At 37.0% G+C, this 25304-nt stretch overlaps 1 protein-coding gene across 1 annotated transcript in view; it reads right to left on the minus strand.

Annotated features, from left to right (window-relative positions):
• The window catches only part of CEP135 (centrosomal protein 135kDa), a 72636-nt gene that overhangs the window by 9494 nt on the left and 37838 nt on the right, over positions 1–25304 (minus strand). The window contains exons 14-22 of the mRNA XM_010859665.1: positions 16732–16883; positions 12675–12790; positions 12447–12601; positions 11923–11978; positions 9731–9899; positions 8781–8891; positions 8313–8498; positions 1245–1454; positions 201–403 (exon numbers count right to left, since the gene is read on the minus strand). Coding sequence (XP_010857967.1) covers positions 201–403; positions 1245–1454; positions 8313–8498; positions 8781–8891; positions 9731–9899; positions 11923–11978; positions 12447–12601; positions 12675–12790; positions 16732–16883 — 1358 coding nt within the window. The remainder of the gene's footprint in view (positions 1–200; positions 404–1244; positions 1455–8312; positions 8499–8780; positions 8892–9730; positions 9900–11922; positions 11979–12446; positions 12602–12674; positions 12791–16731; positions 16884–25304) is intronic.

Here is a 25304-nt window from a genome sequence, read left to right on the forward strand (position 1 = left end):
ATAAGCAAAATATTTTGGTTTGTTACCACTGTTCCAACTCCCATCCTCTTCTCCCCAAAAATTGAAAAAAAATTTTTTTTTGTTCCTCCAGTATTTTTCTATCATTTTTTTTATGTTACAAGTCTACAAAAAACTACTCATATTGAAAAATTATTTGTGACAGACTATTTCCTTCACATAAGTTGAATTATGACACTTACAGTTTGCTTTCTGAAAGGGTCAACTTCTCTTTAAGTATCTGAATTTCTGTATCCTTCTCATGGGAAGTTAAGTGGGAATGAAATTCTTTATCTCTATTTGTAGCCAACAATGATTCAAGGTTTTTAATTGTATGTCTCTCACTCAACAGTTGTTTTTTTAACAGCTCTGACTCTGATTTTATATTTTCTAATTCCATTGTAACCTACAAAAACAAAGTAAGATTACCTCAGTACAATTTTAGACTTATTCTGAAATACTTTCTGGAGAGCTATACACACATCAGTTGCTTTATTCTGAGCACTGACTGAAGATTCTAAAATCCTTTTTTAAGTATAATAAAAACATCTTATTTTCACAATAATCTTTGTTATTTTTAGTTAGGATTTATTTTGACCATAAGACCTATTCCAACCCTCAAATAATTTTCTTTTGCATTATTTTGTCAAGAAAGGGTAATTAACATAAAACTCTAAAATGTGACCATTTTATCAGCCAGGAGGCCCTTCTGGTTTATTAAATATATATATTCTCATTACATAGCCAAACCAGTTTTGAAGCTTCTCTGTCTCTGAAAATAAAGTTACTACTAAATGAGTGAAAACTGGAAACACTCATGTTTAAGAATACACATTGGGTTGTTTAACGCTTCAGTTTAGGAATGCAAAGTTTCAGCTTACTCGACTTTCAAATTAGAGTAAAATTTTTATCAGGAAAAATATTCCACTTAGGGAGGAATAAGCTGCTCAATTCTTCACATAAGTCTTAAACAGAAAATACATTGGGATATGTTCCTATTCTATAATTAGAAGACTCATGTTCTAAGTACCCATCTGCTTCAAAATAGCACCTAACTTCATTATCATATTTGCCAAAGAAATCTTGGCAATGAATCTAATAGTCAAATCTAGTTGTCAAAATCCTGTAGTCAGAAGTCACTGCTCTACAGGGGAAGAAATATATTGGGTAGTGAATGGTAAAGTAAAACAATCAGAGTAGGGCTAAATAAAATAGTGTGCTACAAGACAATCTTTTTAAGTTCTCACCCTCTCAAATTCAAGATTTTTGGAATTCAATTGTTGGGTCATAATATCTTTGCCTGAATCAAGCTTAATGCAAAGTTCTCTAAGAGATGATAAATCATTTAACACTGCTGCTTTCTCATCTTCTTGGTGTCTCAGCTCTTCTTCTAATCTAGAGATAGCTTTTGCCATTGATGAGATCTGAGATTCATAAGCATGATGTGCATTCATGTGCTGAAAATAGAAAAAGAAATCAGTATGAAATTAAAGTAACCCAATACTTTCAAAGGTTTGAATCTGTATAGCTACAATGTCATTTTATAAAACTATAAGAGCCAATTTTTGCAATTTAAAAAATTTTACAATTTTAAGATACACTCAAGAAGTTCTCTGCTATTTAAAGATGGCCTATATAAAGCTTAAAAAATAAGTCATGCATAATTATTAATCATGGTAACTATCTCATATATATATAGAAGATGCAAAGATGAAAATTATTGTTTTAGGATTGTGAACATAGGGATTGTTTAAGTTAAATTTTTCCTTTATAAACTCCCTTTGTTAAAACAATGATGAAAGTGAAAGAGGAGAGTGAAAAAGTTGGCTTAAAACTCAACATTCAGAAAACTAAAATCATGGCATCTGGTCCCATCACTTCATGGCAAATAGATGGGGAAACAACGGAAGCTGTGACAGACTTCATTTTTTTGGGCTCCAAATTCACTGCAGATGGTGACTGCAGCCATGAAATTAAAAGATGCTTGCCTCTTGGAAGAAAAGTTATGACCATCTAGACAGCATGTTAAAAAGCAGAGACATTACTTTGCCAACAAAGGTCCATCTAGTCAAAGCTATGGTTTTTCCAGGATTCATGTATAGATGTAAGAGTTGGGCTATAAAGAAGGCTGAGCGCCGAAAAATTGATGCTTTTGAACTGTGGTGTTGGAGAAGACACTTGAGTCCCCTGGACTGCAAGGAGATCCAACCAGTCCATCCTAAAGGAGATCAATCCTGAATATTCATTGCAAGGACTGATGCTGAAGCTGAAACTCCAATATTTTGGCCACCTGATGTGAAAAACTGACTCATTTGAAAAGCCCCTGATGCTGGGAAAGATTGAAGGAGGGAGGAGAAGGGGATGACAGAGAATGAAATGGTTGGAATGCATCACCAACTCAATGGACATGAGTTTGAGTAGGCTGGGAGTTGGTGATAGACAGGGAGGCCTGACGTGCTGCAGTCTATGGGGTCACAAAGAGTCGGATACGACTGAGTGACTGAACTGAACACATCAAAAATATATATACTTACCACTCCTCAACTGCCTTGAGTTAAATTTTGAATTTCAAAACTGGAGTTTGCTTTAAAATTACATACCAAAAGTCATAATTAAATTTAAGCTAATAATAGTATACAATTTTATGAGTTTAATAACTGAAATAATGAGCAAAATTTGAAATACTTATAAGACCCTTTTTCCTAGGATGATCCATATTTAAAATGGAGTAATAAATAAATTAGAAATTATTAAAATGAGTAATAAATACAAATAAATATAAAGCTCTACTTCTAGAGTTTAGGAAGAATTCCACATTTGAAAATTAAATTATTACACAGTATTTACTGAAATCACCAACATTAAAAATCTAATGCAGTGATGTGAAGTTTTAATACATTTCAACAGTTGCAGAAAAATATTTGGATTTTCCAAATATTAATGAAGTAGTCAAAATTTCCCCAAATATACATAAGGCAATTTCATGTACCACATAAGACATGAACAATGACAAAGAACAGAAGAGCTAAAGAACAACTTCTGAGAATTAGGAGGTTGAGAAACATTCCTTTAGTTACATACTCATAACAGAAAAACATAGAAATAGTGTATTAGAGGCCTAGGACTGCTACAAAATTACTGGAGGGCTTAAAACAACAGAAATTTATTGCCACACAATTTTGGAGGGTACAAGTCTGATTCAGATGTCGGCAGAATTGGCTTCCTCTGGAGGTTCTGAGGAACAATCTGTTCCAAGCCTCTCTCCAAACTCCTATGACTGCTGCCAATCCTCAGTGTTCCTTGCCTGCAGACACAGCACTCCGATCTCTGCCTTCATCTTCAATTGGCACTCTCCCTCGTGTATTCTGTGTCCAGACTTCTCTTGTCTCATAAGGATACCAGTCATTGGGTTATGGCCTGACCTAGTCCAGTATGGCCTCATCTCAAATTGACTACATCTGCAAAGGTGCTATTTCCAAAAAGGTCAAATTTCACAGGTACTGGTGGTTAGATTTTAATATATTTGGTGGGGTGGGGGGGACATAATTCTAGCAACTCTCTGGCTCCCCCAAATTCACAAGTCCTTCCCATGTGCAAAATACATTCATTCTATCCCAATATTTCTAGCATCAACTCTTAAGTCCAAAATCTGACCTAAATCAGAACGGTAGGATTCTGGGAATGGTCCATCCTGGGGCAAAATTCCTCTCCCTCCATGATCTGTGATGTTAGAAAACAAACTACCTCCCTCTAAAATACAATGGTGGAGAAGAAATAAAATAGTCTTATTATGAAAGGGAGAAAAAGGAAGGAATTGAAGGAGTAAGTAGGTGTAGAGTAAGGTGACACTCAAGCAGGGCAAATTTCATTAGATTTCAAGGTTCTAAAATTAATGATCTCTACCTTGATGCTCTCTCCTTTGGGCCTGCGAGGGCAGCCACACCTCTTGGCCACAGTGGCAGTGGTGCTGCCTTATGGAGTCAAGGAGGGAAGAGTCCAGTCCCCTGGGCCTATGCCGTCTGGGCCTGTGGTAATGCAACAGCACCACCAGCTTTTGAGCAGCCCTGCTGGTCTCCCAGTCACTCTCAGAGTTATTCTTCCCTTTTCCTGAAGATCAGAGGTTTTTAACTCTTAGTTCAGTTCAGTTGCTCAGTCGTGTCTGACTCTTTGCGACCCCATGGACTGCAGCATGCCAGGCCTCCATGTCCATCACCAACTCCCAGAGTTTACCCAAAACTGACGTCCATTGAGTCGATGATGCCATCCAACCATCTCATCCTCTGTCAACCCCTTCTCCTCCTGCCTTCAATCTTTCCCAGCATCAGGGTCTTTTCAAATGAGTCAGCTCTTTGCATCAGGTGGCCAAAGTACTGGAGCTTCAGCTTCAACATCAGTCTTAACACCCAAGGAATGATCTCCTTTAGGATGGACTGGTTGGACCTCCCTGCAGTCCAAGGGACTCTCAAGAGTCTTCTCCAACACCACAGTTCAAAAGCATCAATTCTTCGGCACTCAGGTTTCTTTAGAGTCCAACTCTCACATCCATACATGACTACTGGAAAAACCATACCCTTGACTAGATGGACCTTTGTTGGCAAAGTAATCTCTCTGCTTTTTAATATGCTGTCTAGGTTGGTCATAACTTTCCTTCCAAGGAGTAAGCACCTTTTAATTTCATGGCTGCAGTCACCAACTGCAGTGATTCTGGGGCCCCCGAAAATAGCCTGCCACTGTTTCCACATCTACTTGCCATGAAGTGATGGGACCAGATGCCATGATCTTAAGTTTTCTGAATGTTGAGTTTTAAGCCAACTTTTTCACTTCCCTCTTTCACTTTCATCAAGAGGCTCTTAGTTCTTCTACACTTCTGCCATAAGGGTGGTATCATCTGTGTATCTGAGGTTACTGGTATTCCTCCCAGCAATCTTGATTCGAGCTTGTGCTTCATCCAGCCCAGCATTTCTCATGATGTACTCTGCGTATCAGTTAAATAAGCACGGTGACAGTATACAGCCTTGACGTACTCCTTTTCCTACTTGGAACCAGTCTGCTGTTCCATGTCCAGTTCTATAACATACTGCTGAAGCTTGGCTTGGAGCATATGAGATGAGTGCAATTGTGCAGTAGTTTGAGCATTCTTTGGCATTGCCTTTCTTTGGTATTGGAATGAAAACTGACCTTCTCCAGTCCTGTGGCCACTGCCGAGTTTTCCATATTTGCTGACATATTGCGTGCAGCACTTTCACAGCATCATCTTTCAAGATTTGAAAGAGCTCAACTGGAATTCCATCACCTCTACTAGCTTTGTTCGTAGTCATGCTTCCTAAGGCCCACTTGACTTTCACATTCCAGGATGTCTGGCTCTAGGTGAGTGATCACACGATGTCATTATCTGGGTTGTGAAGATCTTTTTTGTATAGTTCTTCTGTGTGTTCTTGCCACCTCTTCTTAATATCTTCTGCTTCTGTTAGGTCCATACCATTTGTTCTTTATTGAGCCCATCTTTGCATGAAATGTTCCCTTGGTATCTCTAATTTTCTTGAAGAGATCTCTAGTCTTTCCCATTCTATTGTTTTCGTCCATTTCTTTGCACTGATTACTGAGGAAGGCTTTCTTCTTTCTCCTTGCTATTCTCTGGAACTCTACTGACCTGTTTTCTGCTTGTAAGATCCAAGGAGTTCAGCCTTCCTTTCAATCATCCTATTTCTGTCCCTTTCAGCCCAAGCTGGCAGTGTTTCTGCTGAGGTGACTGCCTGGATCTATGGGTTACTCACCTAATTGCTTCACCAAGAGGTTGTCTAGCCACAGTCTCTTTCCTGCCTCCAGAACACCCTAACTGTACAGGCTAGAACTTTTCCAAATCCTTAAGTCCCGGTTCCTCTCTTGCTTAGCAATTCCTTCCTCAATTTGTCTCTTTCCTTCACATCTTACTACAAACAGCAGGAAAAATCAGGCTGCATCTTTCACACTTCACTTGGAAATTTCCTCAACCAAATATCCAAGTTCATCACTTTTAAGTTCTACTTTCCTAAGAGCACACCATACTTCAGCCAAGTCCTCTGCCATTTTCTAAGAATCACCTTTCCTCCAGCATCCAAAAACATGTTCCTCCAGTGCATCTGAGACCGCAGTGGAAGAAACATTCTTATTTCTGGACAACTTCCATTCATAATGATTTACGTATTTTGTAAATAATAGAAGTTATCTCTATAGCTTTCCTGTTCTTTCTGAGGCCTCACTTTTAATGTCTACCTTTCTACCAACAGTCTCTTCAAGGTAATCAAGGCTTTTCTATCAGGCTCTCAGAACCCTTCCAGAATGTATCCGTTACCCAATTCCAAAGACCCTTTTTAGGTTTGTTACAGCAGCATCCCACTTCCTGGTACCAACGTCTGTATTTGTTTCCTAATGCTGCCATAACAAATTACCACAAACTAGCTAGCTTAAAACAGAGAAACGCATTCCCTCCCAGTTCTGGGGCCTCATGTCTGAAATCTAGGTTGTCAGCAGGATTGGTTCCTTCTAGAGGTTCTGTGGGAGACTCTGTTCCATGCCTCTCTCCAGCTTCGGTGACTGCTGGCAATCTGTGGGGTTCCTTGCGTTGGTAGACACTTCATTTCAATCTCTGCCTCTGTCTTCATGTGGCATTCTCCACTGGGCCTCCTGTATCTGAATCGCTGTTATTTTATAAGGACACCAGTTACCAGATTAGGGTCCACCCTACCCAGCAGGACCTCATTTTAACTTGATTATATCTGCACAGTCACGTTCACAGGTTCTCAGAGCTAGGAACTAAATATATTTGGTGTTTGTGGGAGGCGGTGCATAATTCTACACACTATGAGTAATCAATGCTTTCTTCTGAAAAATGAAGATCAGCTAAAATACTCCACCAACAAAATGAAAGGAGAACCAATAACCAACAGTTCTACATCAATCTAACTTACTAAGGATTCCTATATTTTAACTCAACTCAAAATTTTATTAAGAGATTTTTATTAGACTCTATGGGAAAAGTTTGTTTAAATCCACATGCAAAAGAATGAAATTGGAGCCTTATCTTATTTCATATATAAAAATTAACTCAAAATGGACCAAAGACCTCAACATAAGAGCTGAAACTAGAAAACTCATAGGAAAAAAAAAGGAAAAAGCTTTGTGATGTTGGATTTAGCAATGATTTCTTAGATATGACACCAAAAATACAGGCAAAAAGAAACAAATAAATTGGACTTCATCAAAATTTAAAACTTCTCTGCATTAAGGATAAGACTGAGTGACAAGGTAAGACACTAGATGGGAGAAAATATTCACAAGTCACATATCTAATACAGGACAAATATTTAGAATATAAAAACAACTCCTAAAACTCAACAACAAAAACAGCTTGATTTAAAAAAATAGGCAAAGGATTTAAATAGACATTTCTTAAAAAAAATATACAAATGGCCAATTAGCACAAAAAATATGCTCAACATCACTAATCATCAAGAAAATACAAGTCAAAACCAAAATGAAATACTACTTCACTCCCATTGGGAAGGCTATTATTAAAAACAAACAAACCACACACACACAAACAGAAAAAACAAGCATTGGCAAAGATGTGGAGAAACTAGAACCCTAACACTGCAGGTAGAAATGTAAAATGGTGCAGACCCTGTGAAAAACTGTATGGCAGTTGCACAAAAAAATTAAACACAAAATCATACTATGATCTAGTAATTCAATGTCTAGGTATATCTTAAAGAACAGGAACCAAAGACCTGAATAGATATTGTATGCCTGTGTTCATAGCAGCATTATTCTCAATAGCCAAAGATGGAAATAAACCAAATGTTCATTGACAAATAAATGGATAAACAAAATGTGGTATATACAAAAAATGGGATATTATTCAGCCTTAAAAAGAAATGAAATTCTGACACATGCCACAACATGGGTGAACCTTAAAATTTAAGTGAACCTTAGGGCTAAATGAAATAGCCAAATTCAAAGGAAAGTAGAACAGTGGTTGTCAGTGGCTGGGGGGAGTGAGTATTCAATGGGTACAGAGTTTAGGTGGAGAAGATGAAAATGTTCTGAAGAAGGACGGTGGTACACTTAAAATGGTAAATTTGATGTTATGTGTATTTTACTACAATAGAAAAGTAATGGAACTCTCAAGCAAATTATCAGAATTAATGACGAAATATTACCATTCAATTTGATTCTACCAATGTTTAAACATCATTTTGATAAAGTGCCTTTGAATGTTTTCTGTTTTACTAAATTATGTCTGTACAAGAAAAATATTATATATATATATATATTACCTCCTGAATTTCTTTTTCTAGCAGCTCCACTCTCTCTCGAAGGTGTCTCCTCTCTGTGTCTATAGAAAGAAGTTCCAGTCGAACTGAGCTGCTTTCTCCCTCAGCTTGATGGGCTTTGACTTCCCAGTCTTCAGCGCGGTTATGAAGCATCTGAAATCTATCTAACAAATCTTGATTTTCTTTTTCCTGGTTTAATCACAGTTAAATTGTTTCTAAATTAGTAATGGTCACTCACTGAAAACCTATGTCATAAACATACAACACATTGGGATTTTGCTTTAATTTAGGAAGCATAAGCCATCTGTGCAGATACTATACTAAATAAGACATGTAAGAAAATATACAAGGACAACAGGCAAGATCTCCACTTTCATATGTTAATATCTAATAGAGGAGGCAGAATAAAGAAACATGAAAAAGTTAAAACAAAATCAGTCTTAAATTCAACCTAACCAATGCTTTTTTCACCTTAGCAGCCATTAAGCTCTCCCATCGTGACACTTCAGTTATGTAATTATGAACTCTACTCTTCATTTCTTCTTTTTCTTGCACTGCTGCTTCTAATTCCAATGAAATTTGCTATAAATCAGAAAATTGAAGACAATATAGAATGAATGTAGCACCTAATGAGTTCTACTTATGTTCAAACAGCTCTTTCTGAATTTGGGGACTAAGAGAGAGTAGGAAAAAAGGAAAACTGTTCCTAAGTATTATTTTCACATGTTTTTTTGACTGATCTTGACTTTTTAACCAATTATTACCATATATCTCCCACAATATAACTGACCACATATCTGGTACTTAAACTAAGGGCTTAGGAATTAATATTTTTAAAAATTTATATATCAGCAATGTGCTCTATAATGAGTAATTCAAAAAATGTAAAATATTTAAAATAAGAAAATCACTGGTTTTCTTGGTATGATCCTTTAAAAACCTAGTACAAACAAAGCCAATACCTTTCAGTATTTGCCATTCTAAAATATTCATTAATTAGCTTGTAGGTAGGTAATCTCTAAGCCACTGGAAGTAAGTACAAATAATTAAAATCTACCATGGGTCTTTAAAACACAGCAACTTTGCCTTGGGAGTGATACTGGGGTCCTCATGCAGTAGACTGACAAAGATTTCTGCCACAGAGAACACCACGCTCCCAGCTTCAGGATTCCTTGCAACACAGCCTACAATGGTGTCTGATGGTTTATTACTGCTATAATATACAGAAGTATTCTAAGCCACATTTTAAAATACCTTTATAAACAATATTCTCCTTAAAGAGTTATTTCTTTTGTTGCTCATATTTATATAATTAAAATTTAGAGGACAAAATATTTAGAGCTTTAAAATTTAGCAAACATTGAATATATTGTAAAACTGCATATTATGAAACTATCAAAGTTTATGTACTGTGCTCATACCTGGTTTTCTCTTGCCATTGTAGCCAGATCATCCTGTAATCTTCTGTTTTCCTTAAAAGACATTTCTTTAGATCTTCCTACTTCATCAAGTTCTTTGTGAGCCGCATCAAGCTGGCGCCGGAGGCTGCTTATCTCACGGTCCCGATTAATCAATGTTTCCTTTAGGTGGCTGTTACGTGAGTGGGGTAGCAATAATAAAGAAAGCTTTTTGGAAAATTTAGTTTATTTAAAAGGAAACTATTTTACTCTGAATTAAATATACTAAGAATGCAAGAAATTACAACTATGCAACCTATGGATTGGGATAAAATATTTGCAAATGATACAACTGATAAGCGCATAATTTCCAAAATCTACAAACAGCTCATACAACTCAATAACAACAAAAAAAATCAAGCAATCCAATCGAAAAATGGGCAGAAAACCTAAATAGACATTTCTCCAAAGAAGTACAGCTGACCAATAGGCACACGAAAAGAGGCTCAACATCAGTAATTATTAGAGCAATGCAAATCAAAACTAAAATGAAGTACCACCTCATACCAGTCAGAATTGGCCATCATTAAAAAGTCTACAAATAATAAAAGTGGAGAGTGTGTGGAGAAAAGGGAATTCTCTTACACTGCTGTTGGGAATGTAAACTGGTACAACCACTACTGAATAGTATGGCGGTTCCTCAAAAAAGCTAAAGAGTTATCGCATGATCCAGCAATCTTACTCCTGGGCATATACCCAGACAAAAGTATAATTTGAAAAGATACATGCATCTCTATGTTCAAAGCAGTACTATTTACAGCAGCCAAGACATGGAAGCAACCTAACTGTCCACAGACAGATGAACAGATAAAAAACATGTGGTATATACATGTATATATACACACACTAGAATATTACTCAGCAATTTAAAAAATGAAATAACGCCATTTGCAGCAACATGGATGGACCTGGAGATTATGAGATGCGAAGTGAAATAATTCAGAAAGAAAAGGACAAATTGATATCACCTCCATGTGGAATCTAAAGTATGACACAAATGAACATATTTATGAAAGAAACAGACTCACAGACATGGAGAACAGACTTGTAGTTGCTAAGTGGGAGGAGGTAGGGAAGGGAAGGACTGGGAGTTTGGGATTAACAGTTGCAAATGAATGTATAGAGAATGGATAAACAACAAGATCCTACTGTGTAACACAGGGAACTACATTCATTATCCTATAGTAAACCATAATGGAAAAGAATATGATAAAGAATATATACATATAACTGAATTACTTTCCTGTAGAGCAGAAATTAACACAACACTGTAAATCAACTATACTTCAATAAAACAGAAAAAGAAATGACAACTACTGAATTAAGACACTGATTAATTAGGTGAAGAAGACATTTTAGATCTCTACCAATCATTATGTGAAAATAAAGTCTTAAAATACATTTATTATTATAAAATCAAAGTAAAAACAGAAGATTTTCAAGTGTTAGAACATAAATGATTCAATTGGTAAATATTTATTTAAATGTTTTAAGTCCCTACTATTATATAATATGTTGCTGAGTCATGTCTGACTTTTTGTGACCTTATGGACTATAGCCTGCCAGGCTTCTCTGTCCATGGGATTCTCCAGGCATGAATATTGGAGTGGGATGCCATTTATTTCTCTAAGGCACTTTCCCAACCCATGGATTGAACCTATGTCTCCTGCATTGCAGGCAGATTCTTTACTGCTGAGCCACCAGGGAGGCCCATATAATATGTAAGGGTATATAAAAGAAATACAATTAGTGCTTTTTTTCTTGAAGTAGAGAGACCAGACACAAAATGTAAAATCTTGCAACCATACTTAAAAAGGTTTAGATGTGGAATAAATTCAGTACTAGCTGCTGAGGTAATCTAAGTTTTGATGATTAGGGCCTGCACAGGATAACTGCCGTAGAAATAAGGAGTAAGTAGGTGTGTAAAGGAAAAATTAATAAGACATAATTGTTTAGATGCCGATGACAGAGGAAGGGAGAAAGTTAGAGGATAACAATGTCTATGCAGGAGATTGAGAAAACGATAACTTCCACTGACAAAAATAGGAAAAGTGAAAAAAGAAATTTTCCTATTGCCAGACTGCTATCCAAACAGATAATGCTGCATTCACTGAAAATTTCTTAAAAAGCTGGATGCCATTCCATCAGTTACTTACTTCAGAGAAGATTCATACTCTGAGACTGTTATCTTCATCTGAGTAATAGTTTTTTCCTACAGAAATTATAAAAATATATCAGATTCTAAACCATTCATATAGAAGTATCTCCAGTTGAATTCTAAAATTTATCACATTTATATAGTTTAAATTCAATCACATAACATGTTATAAAAGAAGGCTCTAAGTAAAGATATTTCCATGTACCAAATATATTTCACATATTGGCATATTTCTACCCACTCTAAGAATCTGAATTGTTCCTTGAGTTTGCTGTAATCATATATGATAAAATTGTATTCTAGAAATAGAACTTTTAAAAATTCAAATTATTGGGATAAAATGAAATTTAAACATATCAGAAGAGATGGCTCTGGGTCTTGGGAACTCACACATGGTTCTTATGAAATAAAAACTGTATATCTTGTAAAGCAATTATCCTTCAATTAAAAAAAACTGCATATATGAAACAGAATAAGATTTTCTGTTCAGATAGCAGATAATATTACTTAATAGTCCCATACTTTACTAGCTAGGTTTTCATGCAAGTTTGCAATCTTTTCTGTCTTCTCATCCACAGTCTCCTGAAGGATGTCTTTTTCTTTATCAATAACACCAATGGTCTTTTTCATTACATGAGCCTCTTCATTCTGTGAAGTCATCCTGAGGTGTAGTTTACCTATAAATGAAAAGAAAGGTTTCTTAGACAAAGTAAATTAGGATCAGCAAAAACAAAATTTAAGAACACTTACCTATTTTTTCCTCCAGTATTTTAACTTGTGCTTGGGCTGATTCAAGTTCACTTCTTTTCATGTTAAGTCGGTGCTGATAATCCTCAAGTGACCGCTGTAGTTGCTCATTTACTAGCCTAAAGAGTCAGTGGACAATAACAAATGGGATTCTTTATTTCTGGTAGAAATAACTTTTAAAAAATGAAAGATCTTAAAAAACAGTTTGCTTATTTTAAAAGCTTCTTTAATTTCTTATTTTAAAGCTCTTTCAGTATAATCAATGGCATTATATTATATTTATTAGTCTTCTCTTCAAAACATTCCACCTTCCTAAAAAATAATATAGTGTAAAAATAAAATTAATTGTATGTAATTTTTCTAGAGGCTTCCTTGTAGTTTTAAAGCTTTTCTCAGTTTTCTATCATCAACTCTCTTTCTCTTAAAACTTATTTCCAGTAGTCAAGGCAAAGTCCTGTTTTTATAGAATGGCCTCATACTTCAAGATTCTGACCATCCTGACCAGTGAGCTTTTAATTTTGCTTCCTATTCTGAATATTCCGAATACCAGACCATCTTACCTGTCTTCTGAGAAATCTGTAGGCAGGTCAAGAAGCCAACAGTTACAACCGGACATGGAACAAGAGGCTGGTTCAAAATTGGGAAAGGAGTACGTCAAGGCTGTATATTGTCACCCTACTTATTTAACTTAAAGAAAGAGTACATCATGTGAAATGCTGGGCTAGATGACTCACAAGTTGGAATCAAGATTGCCAGGAGAAATATCAACAACCTCAGCTATGCAGATGATACCATCCTAATGGAAGAAAGTGAAGAGGAACTAAAGAGACTCTTGACAAAGGTGAAAGAGCAGAGTGAAAAAGTTGGCTTAAAACTTGACATTCAAAAAAGAAGATCATGTCCAGCAATCCCACTGCTGGGCATACACACTGAGGAAACCAGAATGTAAAGAGACACGTGTACCCCAATGTTCATCGCAGCACTGTTTATAATAGCCAGGACATGGAAGCAACCTAGATGTCCATCAGCAGATGAATGAATAAGAAAGCTGTGGTACATATACACAATGGAGTATTACTCAGCCATTAAAAAGAATACATTTGAATCAGTTCTAATGAGGTGGATGAAACTGGAGCCTATTATACAGAGTGAAGTAAGCCAGAAAGAAAAACACCAATACAGTATACTAACGCATATATATGGAATTTAGAAAGATAGGAACAATAACCCTGTATACGAGACAGCAGAAGAGACACTGATGTATAGAACAGTCTTTTGGACTCTGTGGGAGAGGGAGAGGGTGGGATGATTTGGGAGAATGGCATTGAAATACGTATAATATCATATATGGAACGAGTCTCCAGTCCAGGTTCGATGCACGATACTGGATGCTTGGGGCTGGTGCACTGGGACGATCCAGAGGGATGGTATGGGGAGGGAGGAGGGAGGAGGGTTCAGGATGGGGAACACACATATATCTGTGGCGGATTCATTTCGATATTTGGCAAAACCAATACAATATTGTAAAGTTTAAAAATAAAATTAAATTAAAAAAAAAAGAAGATCATGGCATTCAGTCCCATCACTTCATGGCAAATAGATGAGGCAACAATGAAAACAGTGAGAGACTTTCTTTTCTTGGGCTCCAAAAATCACTGCAGATGGTGACTGCAGCCATGAAATTAAAAGACACTTGATATCTGGAAGAAAAGCTATGAAAAACCTAGACAGTGTATTAAAAAGCAGAGACTTCACTTTGCTGACAAAGGCCTGTAGAGTCAAAGCTATGGTTTTCCCAGTAGTCATGTACAGATGTGAGAGCGGGACCATAAAGAGGGCTGAGCACCCAGGAATTGATGCTTTTGAACGGTTGGAGAAGACTCTTGAGAGTCCTTTGGACAGCAAGGAGATCCAACCTGTCAATTCTAAAGGAAAACAACCCTGAATATTCATTAGAATGACTGATGTTGAAGCTGAAGTGCCAATATTTTGGCCACCTGATGCAAAGAGCTGACTCACTGGAAAAGACCCTGATGCTGGGAAAGATTGAGGGCAGGAGGAGAAGGGGGCGACAGAGAATGAGATGGTTGGATAGCATCACCCAATCAATGGACATTGAGTTTGAGTAAACTCTGGGAGATAGTGAAGGACGGGGAAGACTGCTGTGATGCAGTTCATGGGGCTGCAAGGAGTTGGACACAACTGAACAACAATAACTTCTGAATACAGACATGTACCAGAATAAGACAGGCCATTCCATTTAGGCTGCTTTCCATCTTAGAATGTACATAATGCCTTGCAAGGAAACAAGAGGGGGAGAAAGAAGTTTCCACCTTAGTTATTCCTAAATAGTATTCCTTAATTAAACAAACACAGCAAGTTCTTGGTCTTACTACATTGTTTGTTCTGATTTTGTGTAACAAGTGTTTCCTAAATCTGGCCACTGTTCTCCAAGCTCATTGCCACTGTTTGACTCCTGGTACATTGTCTCCACTGTTCTCCATCAGTCTCTTAAGTCTCCAAATCCACCTTCCCTATTTTTGCCATAGTTCACCTCCTAACAGGCATGTTATTCATGTCACTCCCTTGGTTAAAATTTTCTGTTTATTCTCCATGTTTATATGGTAAAATCCATTCACTCTTAGTTATCATACTATGTTCTTTATAACCTGAGTCCAACCTGTAGATACAGTCTAACTGGGCCATACTGACCTCCTTACCATTTTTTAAGACACATCACCTTTTAGACTCTGTATAAATATTCTGATTTTAGATTTCTTTGAAAGAAGAATGAGAATAACAATGACAATGACACAGGTAGCAAAAATTTTAGCAATTCCACACTATGGAGTACAAATACTGGGTTGACCAAAACGGTTAGGGTTTTCGTAAGATACCACAGAAAAACCCCAAGGAACTTTTTGGCCAACACAATAATATGAAATACAGGCATATCTTGGAGATATTGTAGATTTGGCTCCAGACTACCCCAGTAAAGAGAATATGGCAATAAAGTGAGTCATGTGGATTTTTGGTTTCTCAGGGCATATAAAAGTTATGTTTAAGACTCACAAACATAGAAAACAAAACTATAGCTACCAAAGGAAAAGGGGGAGGGATAAATTAGGAGTTTGGGATTAGCAGATAAAAACTAGTATATTTAAAATAGATAAACAACAAGGCCCTATAGCACAGAGAACTATATTCAATATCTTATAATAAACCATAAAAGAAAGGAATATGAAATATATATGTGTATATATATACTAAATCACTTTACTGTACACTGAATCACTTTGCTGTATACCAGGAACTAACACAACACTGTAAATCAACTATACTTCAGTAGGAAATAAAATTAAAATTCAAAGCCATTAAAAAATAAGTAAATTTTTTAAGAAGCTGTGTTTAGATTATACTGTAGTCTGTTAAGTGTGCATTACATCTGAAAAAACAATGCACATACCTTAATTAAAAAAATCTTTATTTCTAAAAAATACTAACCATGGTCTGGGCCTTCAGTGAATTGCTGTAATAGTCAAAGCTCACTGAAGACAGATCATCATAACAAATATAATGAGTTTGAAATATTGAAAGAATTACCAAAATGTGACACAGAAACACAAAGTGACCAAATGCTGTTGGAAATATGTCACCAATAAACTGGCTTGACACAGGACTGCCAAAAACCTTCAATTTGTAAAAAACACAACATCGGTAAAGAGCAATAAATTGAAGCACAATAAGACAAAGTATGTCTGTATCTGTTAGGGAGATGTTTGAAGGAGGCAGATACAAAAATTTGCCTTCAACCATATTAATCTATGAGTCTTTAAAAGTACAGGTACTCAAAACCTACCCAGATTCATACAGTAAATAAAAACCTCCCGAGATCAGTCCCTCAATCCATACTTTACAAAGGCTCCCCTGGTCATTCTGTCATAAGGGCAGCTTTGAGAATTACTGCTTTTCAAAGACTTAGCCCAAAACACCTCTGTTACAAACCATAAATAGTCACAAGCTAATTCTCAGAAGTGAAATAAAACTTCAGTAAACTTACCTAAGGGAGTTCATCTCTGTTTTCTGATGAGATGAGTCACCAGCCACATGGCTAAGTTTTTGAGCTTGGAATTTTGCTTTTTTCTCTAAAGACTCCATTGTTTCTTTCATTATAAATATTTTAGACTTTAATTCACATTTTTCGTTTTCAAGCTATAATTTTAAAAATTAATAGGGATATGTCTCAGTTTCTTTTCCTTAAGCACTCTTTAATAATATTTCTGGATGAAAACTAAGGAAATAAATTGGATTTATTTAAAAATACATTAAAAGTCATGTTTTAATGTATTTATACTTTAGGTTCTAGATGTAAGAGCAGGTAAACAAATTTATCTCTCCTCTTCAATATCACTGAAATCAAAGATAAAAGGAAAGGCAAGAAAAGAAGAAAAGAATATGTCCATAACAGCAATGAAACAGGAAGGGAAAACACCAGCATAAAAAAATTTCTAAAAAAAGTAGATAGGACTGAATTGAAGAAAAGTCAGGACAGAAAATACTATAACTCAACACAAAATGGACAAGACTTATATAAAGAAAGTGAACATTTTCCTCAAGAGCACAAAACACAACCTGACGATGTAGACACACCATCTTTCAGAAGGGGAACACAGTATTGGAAATGGATTAAAGTTTCCTAAAATAATTGTAAATTCCATGAAATTTCAGTAAGAATCCTAACAAAATCTTTTTAAACTAGATAAGTGACTTAGATTTCATTCTTAAATTTATTTAGGGGAAAAGAAAGTTAAGAAAAAAAACAGTAAAAACTGGGGGGAAAAAGAATGCAGCTAGACTTGTTTTATGAGATATCAAAATAAATTTAAAAGCTACTATAATTAAAACAGTATGAATTTCACATGTGGACAAGGTAAACATATCCCTGATGTAAATTTTAAAAAGGTAGCATTTTAAGAAAGTGGGAAAAGAATAAACTCTTTAAAAACTAGAGTTGGGACAGCCACTCATTGGAGACAAAAAATAAGCTAGATTTCTATTTCATTTTCTATATAAAAACAAATCCTAGATTTCTATTTCATTTTATATTCAAAAACAAATTCTATCTATAAAGCTCAAAACCAAGAAATACTAGTGATAAATTTAAGTCTGCCAGTTAAGATGGCAGACTGACCGCACACATTTTTATCTCCTCTTCCTCTAGAAACAGTGCTAAAATGACAGTAAACAAGGTTAAATAAGATACTCTTAAGGACAAAGAGAATAAGAAAGAAAACAAGGGGGAACCGGTGACTGCAATAACTTGTAGGAATATTCACTGCAGCACTGTTTACAGTAGCCAAGACAGGGAAGCAACCTACATTCCCACTGACAGAGGAATAAAGATGTGGGACATATATACAATGGAATATTACTCAGCCATTAAAAAGAATGAACTAATGCCATTTGCAACAACATGGATGGACCTAGAGAGTGTCATACTAAGTAAGTCAGACAGAGAAGGAGAAATATTGTATGACATCCCTTATATGTGGAATCTAAAAAGAAATGATACAAATGAATTTACTTACAAAACAGAAAGAGGCTCGCAGACTTAGAAAACAAACTTATGGTTGCCAGGGTGAAGGGATAGTTAGGGAGTTTGGGAAGGTCGTGTTCATATTGCTATATTCAAAATGGATAACCAACAAGGACCTACTGTATAGACATGGAACTCTCCTCAATGTTATGTGCCAGCCTGGGCGGGAGGGGGATTTGGGAGAGAATGGATACGTGTGTATATATGACTGAGTCCTTTCCCTGCTCACCTGAAACGACTACAACACTGTTAATCAGGTACACCCGAATACAAAGGAAAAAGTTTAAAGTCTGAAGGAAAAAAAAAAAATTGTGAAAGACAAAAAACAGAATAGTGGTTCAGAGTGGAAAAAAAATACAATCTAAAGCAGTTTCTGAACTTAGGAACTAATGATGTTGACACTAAATAATTCTCTGTTGTGGGGGCTGTCCTGTGTATTGTAGGTTGTTTAGCAGTTCTCTCTGCCCTCTGCTAACTAGATTCAAGAAGCACTTTTCCCCCTTAATTGTGACAGACAAAATTCTCCAGGTACTGCCAAATATTTCTTAGGAGGCAGAACTGACCCCAGTTGATAATCACTGACCTACAATGACCACGGTCAGGAATACCAATGAGAGGTCAGCTGACTTACACTGAAGCTGAACACATGAAGCCATGAAGTGGTGGGGGAGGGCCACAAGGAAAACTGAACAAGGAGACTGGCTGCAAATCTATAACTGGGATGTTCATATGCGCATTCCCGTTACTTAGTATGACACTCTCTAGGTCCGTCCAATGATGTTGCAAATGGCATTAGTTCATTCTTTTTAATGGCTGAGTAATATTCCATTGTATATATGTACCACATCTTCTTTATTCCTCTATCAGTTATCTCTTTCTAGAAAATCAAATGTACATTAAAAATCAATAGAAGGGCTAAAAGATAAAGTTGAGTCAATGTCCCAGAAAGTGAGAAAAAAGTCAAAGAGAAAATAAGAAGGGATAAGAATATCAGATCTTTTTAGGAAGTCTAAAACCAACTAATAATAGTTTCAGAGAGAGAGAATAGAATAGTATAGTAAATTACCAAAGAAATGAAAACAGGAGATAAAGAGAGAAAACCCTAAAACTTTTCAGAAATAAAGACATGTCATGTACAAAAGACTCGGTAACAGAACAGCATCAGACATCTCAAAGAAAACTGAAAGACAGTATTCGAAATTTTTAGTGAAAATAATTTTCCAATTGAGAATGCCATATGCCGAAGCCAAATCATAAATTTGAAAGCTGAATAAAGACATTTTCAAACAAATAGACTAGCAACAAAATTTCCTCCCATGTGTTCTTTTTCAGGAAACTGCTGGAGAAGGTACTATGCCAGAAGAAGGAACAAACCAAGAAAGAAAAAAACATGAGGTTCAACAAAGAAGGGGCAGACAGGGAAAGTCTTATGAGGACAGCTATGGAGAGACATAGTCCATAATGAAGCAAGAAGATAGAAAGCTCAAGAAGGAAGGTCTTTAGGGGGGAAAGGACCAGAACTGATAGGTGTAAAAAAAAAATATTGAAAGGCATGTGGCAGAAATAAAGTCCTTGATAAAAAATAGCAAATGAAAAACAGAGAAGTAACACAACACAAAATGAAACAAAAGCGATGAATAACTCTAGGAAAGTGGTCTACAAGAAAAAAGGCAAGAGTAATATTGTCCCACTTGGCTGAGTCATAAACCATGAGAAGTCTTAACAATATAAACAATAACTATTAAAGACAGTAAAACATCTAATTAAACTATGTTAACATAAATGGGGAAAAAAGGGGGAGTGCTAAGCAATCAATAACATCCTGGAGACTCACTCAATAATCTTAAATCCATAAACAGCACAAGCAGTTATTTAGAAACAGGGAGGTAAACACCAGGAAAAGAAGTTAAACAGCTGTGGATGGTAATGTGTGGGATAGGGAAGTGAGAAGGAAAAAAAAAAACTGCACTAAAAATTCCAGAATTCTTATACTACAAACAAAAGTACATACAGTATAAAGATTAAAAACATGAATCACTGGCTTAAAAAACACTACGCAAACCTTTGAAACTACTGTGAGCAGTCTCCAATCACATCCCTTAACCCCTGCCCACAGTAACAACTATCTTGGGTCTCGTGTTTCTCATTTCTTGTTTGTCTTAGCACACCACATCTGTATCAATCTCCAAACAACATACAGTTTATGTGAGCACGTTTTGGAACTCTACATGAAAAGAATCATACTGCATGTTTTCTTTCTTCTTCTGAAAAATAATTTATTTTGGGCTGTACTGGGTCTTTGTTGCTGTGTGGGCTTTCCTCTAGTTGTGGAGAGTAGGGGCTACTCTCTAGTTGAGGTGCTCGGGCTTCTCTCTGTAGTGGCTTCTCTTGCTGCAGAGCGTGGGCTCTAGGGCATAACAGGGTTTAGTAGCTGCAGCACACGGGCTCAGTAGTTGTGGTTCCCGGGCTCTACAGCACAGGCTCAAATACTTGTGGCACACAGGTTTAGCTGCTCTGCAGCATGTGTGACCTTCCCAGATCAGAAATCAAACCTGTATCTCCTGCAATGGCAGGTGGATTCTTTACCACTGAGCCACCAAGGAAGCTCCTGCACGCTCTCTTCAACGTATTTGTAAGATGCATGCGTGCTGATGGTTGTGCCTACTGTTTTTCATTTTTGCTGCTCTGTAACACTCCATTGTATGACTTACCACTCTTTATCTATTTTCCTCACAACTGACATCTAGATTGTTTTCTATTTTCTGTCAGTGAGCAAACATTTTAGGTTTTGTGAGCCTTATGGCCCATTGCCACTACTCTACTATAACACAAAAACAGCTGTAGACAATGTATTAACAAATGAGCATGGCTGTGTTTCAATAAAAATTTTGCAAAAACAGACTGGAGGCCAGATTTAGTCTAGGGGCCATAGTTTATTGACTTTGATTCAGGGTTCAATGGATTTGTTGACTAATAAGAGTAATCTATTGGCCAACCTAGAACAATGCCAAATTATTCTTCAAAAAGGTACCAGCTGGTACTCCCAGAAGCTTCACATACTAATAAAACTAGCTATAACTTGTTAATTTATGATGACCTGAAAGATGTGAAATGATTTTATTTTGGTTTTAACTGGCATTTCCTCTATTTTTGAGGTAGAACATCTTTTTATATTAACCATTTATAATTTCTTCTACCGTGAAGTTATTTACAACTTCTGTTGCGTTTTTTAAGATTAAATGTACAGCAAGTTGTTCTCTCAATTAGTGGCTGTCTTTTCAATTTATAGCTATTTGATAAAGATATTGCTGAGTGCTGAAGAATTGATGGCTTTTGAACTGTGGTGTTGGAGAAGACTCTTGAGAGCCCGCTGGACTGCAAGGAGATCCAACCAGTCCATCCTAAAAGACATCAGTCCTGGGTGTTCATTAGAAGGACTGATGCTAAAGCTGAAACTCCAATACTTTGGCCACCTCACGCGAAGACTTGTTGGAAAAGACTCTGATGCTGGGAGGGATTGGGGGCAGGAGGAGAAGGGGACGACAGAGGATGAGATGGCTGGATGGCATCACCGACTTGATGGACATGAGTTTGGGTAAACTCCAGGAGTTGGTGATGGTCAGGGAGGCCTGGAGTGCTATGATTCATGGGGTTGCAAAAAGTCGGACACGACCGAGCGACTGAACTGAACTGAACTGATAAAGATATTCCTATCAGTGTGGTCCTATTCATCTGTTTTCTTTAAAGGAATAAACTTGTTTGTGTCTTGTTTAGGAGCAAACACTCTGGAATCAGATACCTGCTAGCTGTATGATCTTGGGCAAGCTTCCCCTCTGCCTCACTTTCCTTATCTGTGAAATAAGGATAATATTAGCACTTACTGCTTATAGTTGTTGTGAGAATTAAAATTATATGTACATGAATATATATAAAATGTTGAGAAAATTACCTGACACACAGTAAATGCTATATAAATGCTATTATTATTCTGCTAAGGTAAAATAGATTTTCTCTTGTATTTTCCTTTAAAATTTAGAGTGATTTCTTGAACACAAGGATGCAAGTTACCCTGAACTGATTTTTGGGTCTGGCATATATTTTAGGTAGGATCCAATTCTTTTTTTACATACATATATATAAAGTCAATTGTCCCAGAAACAAGTGAAGTGAAAGTGGCTCAGGTGTGTCCGACTCTTTGCAAGTCTAAGGAATCTTCCAGGCCAGAATACTGGACTGGGTAGCCATTCCCTTCTCCAAGGGATCTTCTGAACCCAGGGATCGAACCCAGGTCTCCCACATTGCAGGTGGATTCTTTACCAGCTGAGCCACCAAGGAAGCCCATCCCAGAAACAGTATTACTGAATAATTCTCTATCCTGTTGATCTGAGTCCTCTATATATCAAATTTCCATAATTTGTGGGTTTGCTTTCTACTGATCTTATCACACTTGCTGCTGCTACTAAGTCACTTCAGTCGTGTCCGACTCTGTGTGACCCCATAGACGGCAGCCCACCAGGCACGCCCGTCCCTGGGATTCTCCAGGCAAGAACACTGGGGTGGGTTGCCATTTCCTTCTCCAATGCATGAAAGTGAAAAGTGAAAGGGAAGTCGCTCAGTCGTGTCCAACTCTTCACGACCCCATGGGCTGCAGCCTACCAGGCTCCTCCGTCCATGGGATTTTCCAGGCAAGAGTACTGGAGTGGGTTGCCATTTCCTTCTCCACTTTTAATCCCTGAGAATTAGTCCCTTAATCCCTTCATATCTAGTAGGACAAGTTCCACAGTGTATTCTTCTTTAAAATTTCTTTGTGATTCCTTACTCTCTGCTTCCATGTAAATTTTTAAATCTACTGTCAATTTTCACACACGCACACAACATCATGTTCTTGGGATTTCAGATGAAACTACATCAACTCTACAGATGAATTTGGGGAGGATTTACATTTTTTTTTTTTTTACAAACATGATATCTGTTACTTTTTAATGAACTGTCACCTTTTTAATAAACCTGATATGCCAGGAGCCACCACGGGAGATCCCACCCATGTCAAGGTCATGTGGAAGAAATCTGACGAGCAAGGCTGATCAGAACTCAAGGGACCCCCTGAATCTGCTCGAGCATCTACCCCAAAACCAGAATCTGTCTGTCTTACTATTTTGTGCCTTTCACCAACTCTTCTGTCATTAACAGGGGGCTATCCCCGACCACCTTTCTCTGGAAAAAATCAACTTAGGGCTTTAGTTAATAAGTCTCCTGGGCATGATAGGAGTGTTTCAATTCAAACCCCTCTGTTGGCATTCTAGCTTGCCTGACAGGTTTATCCATACTCTTGCAATTAACACATGTGATTGTTCACAGCTCCCTAACCTTGAAAGGCAAGGGCAGCCAAAACATTCTAAAGTCCTAATGAGCATAGAGTCCTTTAAGGGATGAAAAATTATTAGAATAGATAGTACTGGTAAAGGGCTTCATTACTGGGCCAATGCTTGCTGCCAAGTGCCCATATCCCTTATCCACTGTGCACCTGGGAGTGCATTAGTTAACATAGTTGGAATGTAAGAAAAACAAGCAGTAGCCTTGGAATTAACCACATCAGACCTTTGAGCTAATTGGTTCTTTCTTTGCTGTGACCCACTGCACCTTTGCTCCGTGAGAATGTAACTTTATTTAGTATTTTCTGAGGCTGGGAGAAATAAAGAAAAAAAACACTTCAAGGGAAAATAAGTTTTCTGGTTGAGCAGCCTTTATCAAAAAAGGGTCATAAAATGTCCACAGGCCTCCAAGGCCAGAAGATATCGTACACAACACTGTTTATGGGAAAGGTATGCAGAAAAAATCCTGGTTTTGATAAAGACAAAACAGATGTAATGTTTGGGCTGACTCTGTATGACTTTGCATCTTTCATTTCCCTCTATGTACAAGTCAAGGTATAAAAGTTCCTTTTGAAAATAAAGTTATGGGCCTCGCTCACCGAAGCTTGTCTCCCCGTGTCATTCTTTTTTTCCTTTTCCCTCCTTTTCTCTCTCTGTTCTTCTTTCAGGATGACTCCTTGGGGCACAGGGCTCTCTGAGTTCACTTTTTTGCCTGGGCTTCTAAGACCCGATCGGGAAGGCGCCCTGCATCTTCACCAGGGAGGGGGCGTCCTGCGTCCTCACCCCACCAAGAGGGCGCCTGCGGCCTCCGTGAACAGAGCAAGTTCTGCGCCAGGAGCTTTATTGGCTTTCTGTGTTTATCAAGGAAGATCAAGCCCTGATCTCTGCTTTGCTATCCTTTCGCCTAGGTTGTCATCCTGAGGGTACCCCTGGATCCTGCTGGGGCTGGACCCTGGCACTGATACCTCACTCCATTTATTTAGATCTTTCTTAATGTCTTAATAAGGTTATAAAATGTTTTCTATTAAGATCCTTCAAAATTATACACAGGCATCTTGTATTATTTCTTGCTATAAAAATGGTACGGATTTTCTTTTCATCTATATTGCTTTGTCATGCTACTGTAATTCACTGTGCGTTCTGAATCAGAGGATTTCTGTGTTTCCCATAATACCTAGAAAAGTATCAGTTATTATATCATGAAATACAGCCTCTCCCATATTCTATTATAATCTCCTAGAATTCTGACTAAATAAATGTTGGACACTTTACTCTCTAAGTGTTTAAACTTATTTTATATTTTCTACCTCCTACTCTCTTTTCAATGACTTCTAGTACTTCAGATATATTTTCCAGTTTATTAAGTCATGCTTTCGATTCTGGGCAGGCTAGAGTGATAAGACACCCTTAATTACTAAAAATTTAGGCAAAATACATGGAACAATGGTTTTAAAGACACTGTGCATCAGGCAATGATGTATAGTGACCCTTAAGAGACATGAATATGTGAACCGTGAACTTCCAGATGTTCAAGCTGGTTTTAGAAAAGGCAGAGGAACCAGAGATCAAATTGCCAACATCCGCTGGATCATTGAAAAAGCAAGAGAGTTCCAGAAAAAGATCTATTTCTGCTTTATTGACTATGCCAAAGCCTTTGACTATTGC

This window comes from Bison bison, unplaced genomic scaffold, assembly GCF_000754665.1.
Source record: "Bison bison bison isolate TAMUID 2011002044 unplaced genomic scaffold, Bison_UMD1.0 scf7180017864458, whole genome shotgun sequence".
Lineage (NCBI taxonomy): Eukaryota > Metazoa > Chordata > Mammalia > Artiodactyla > Bovidae > Bison > Bison bison.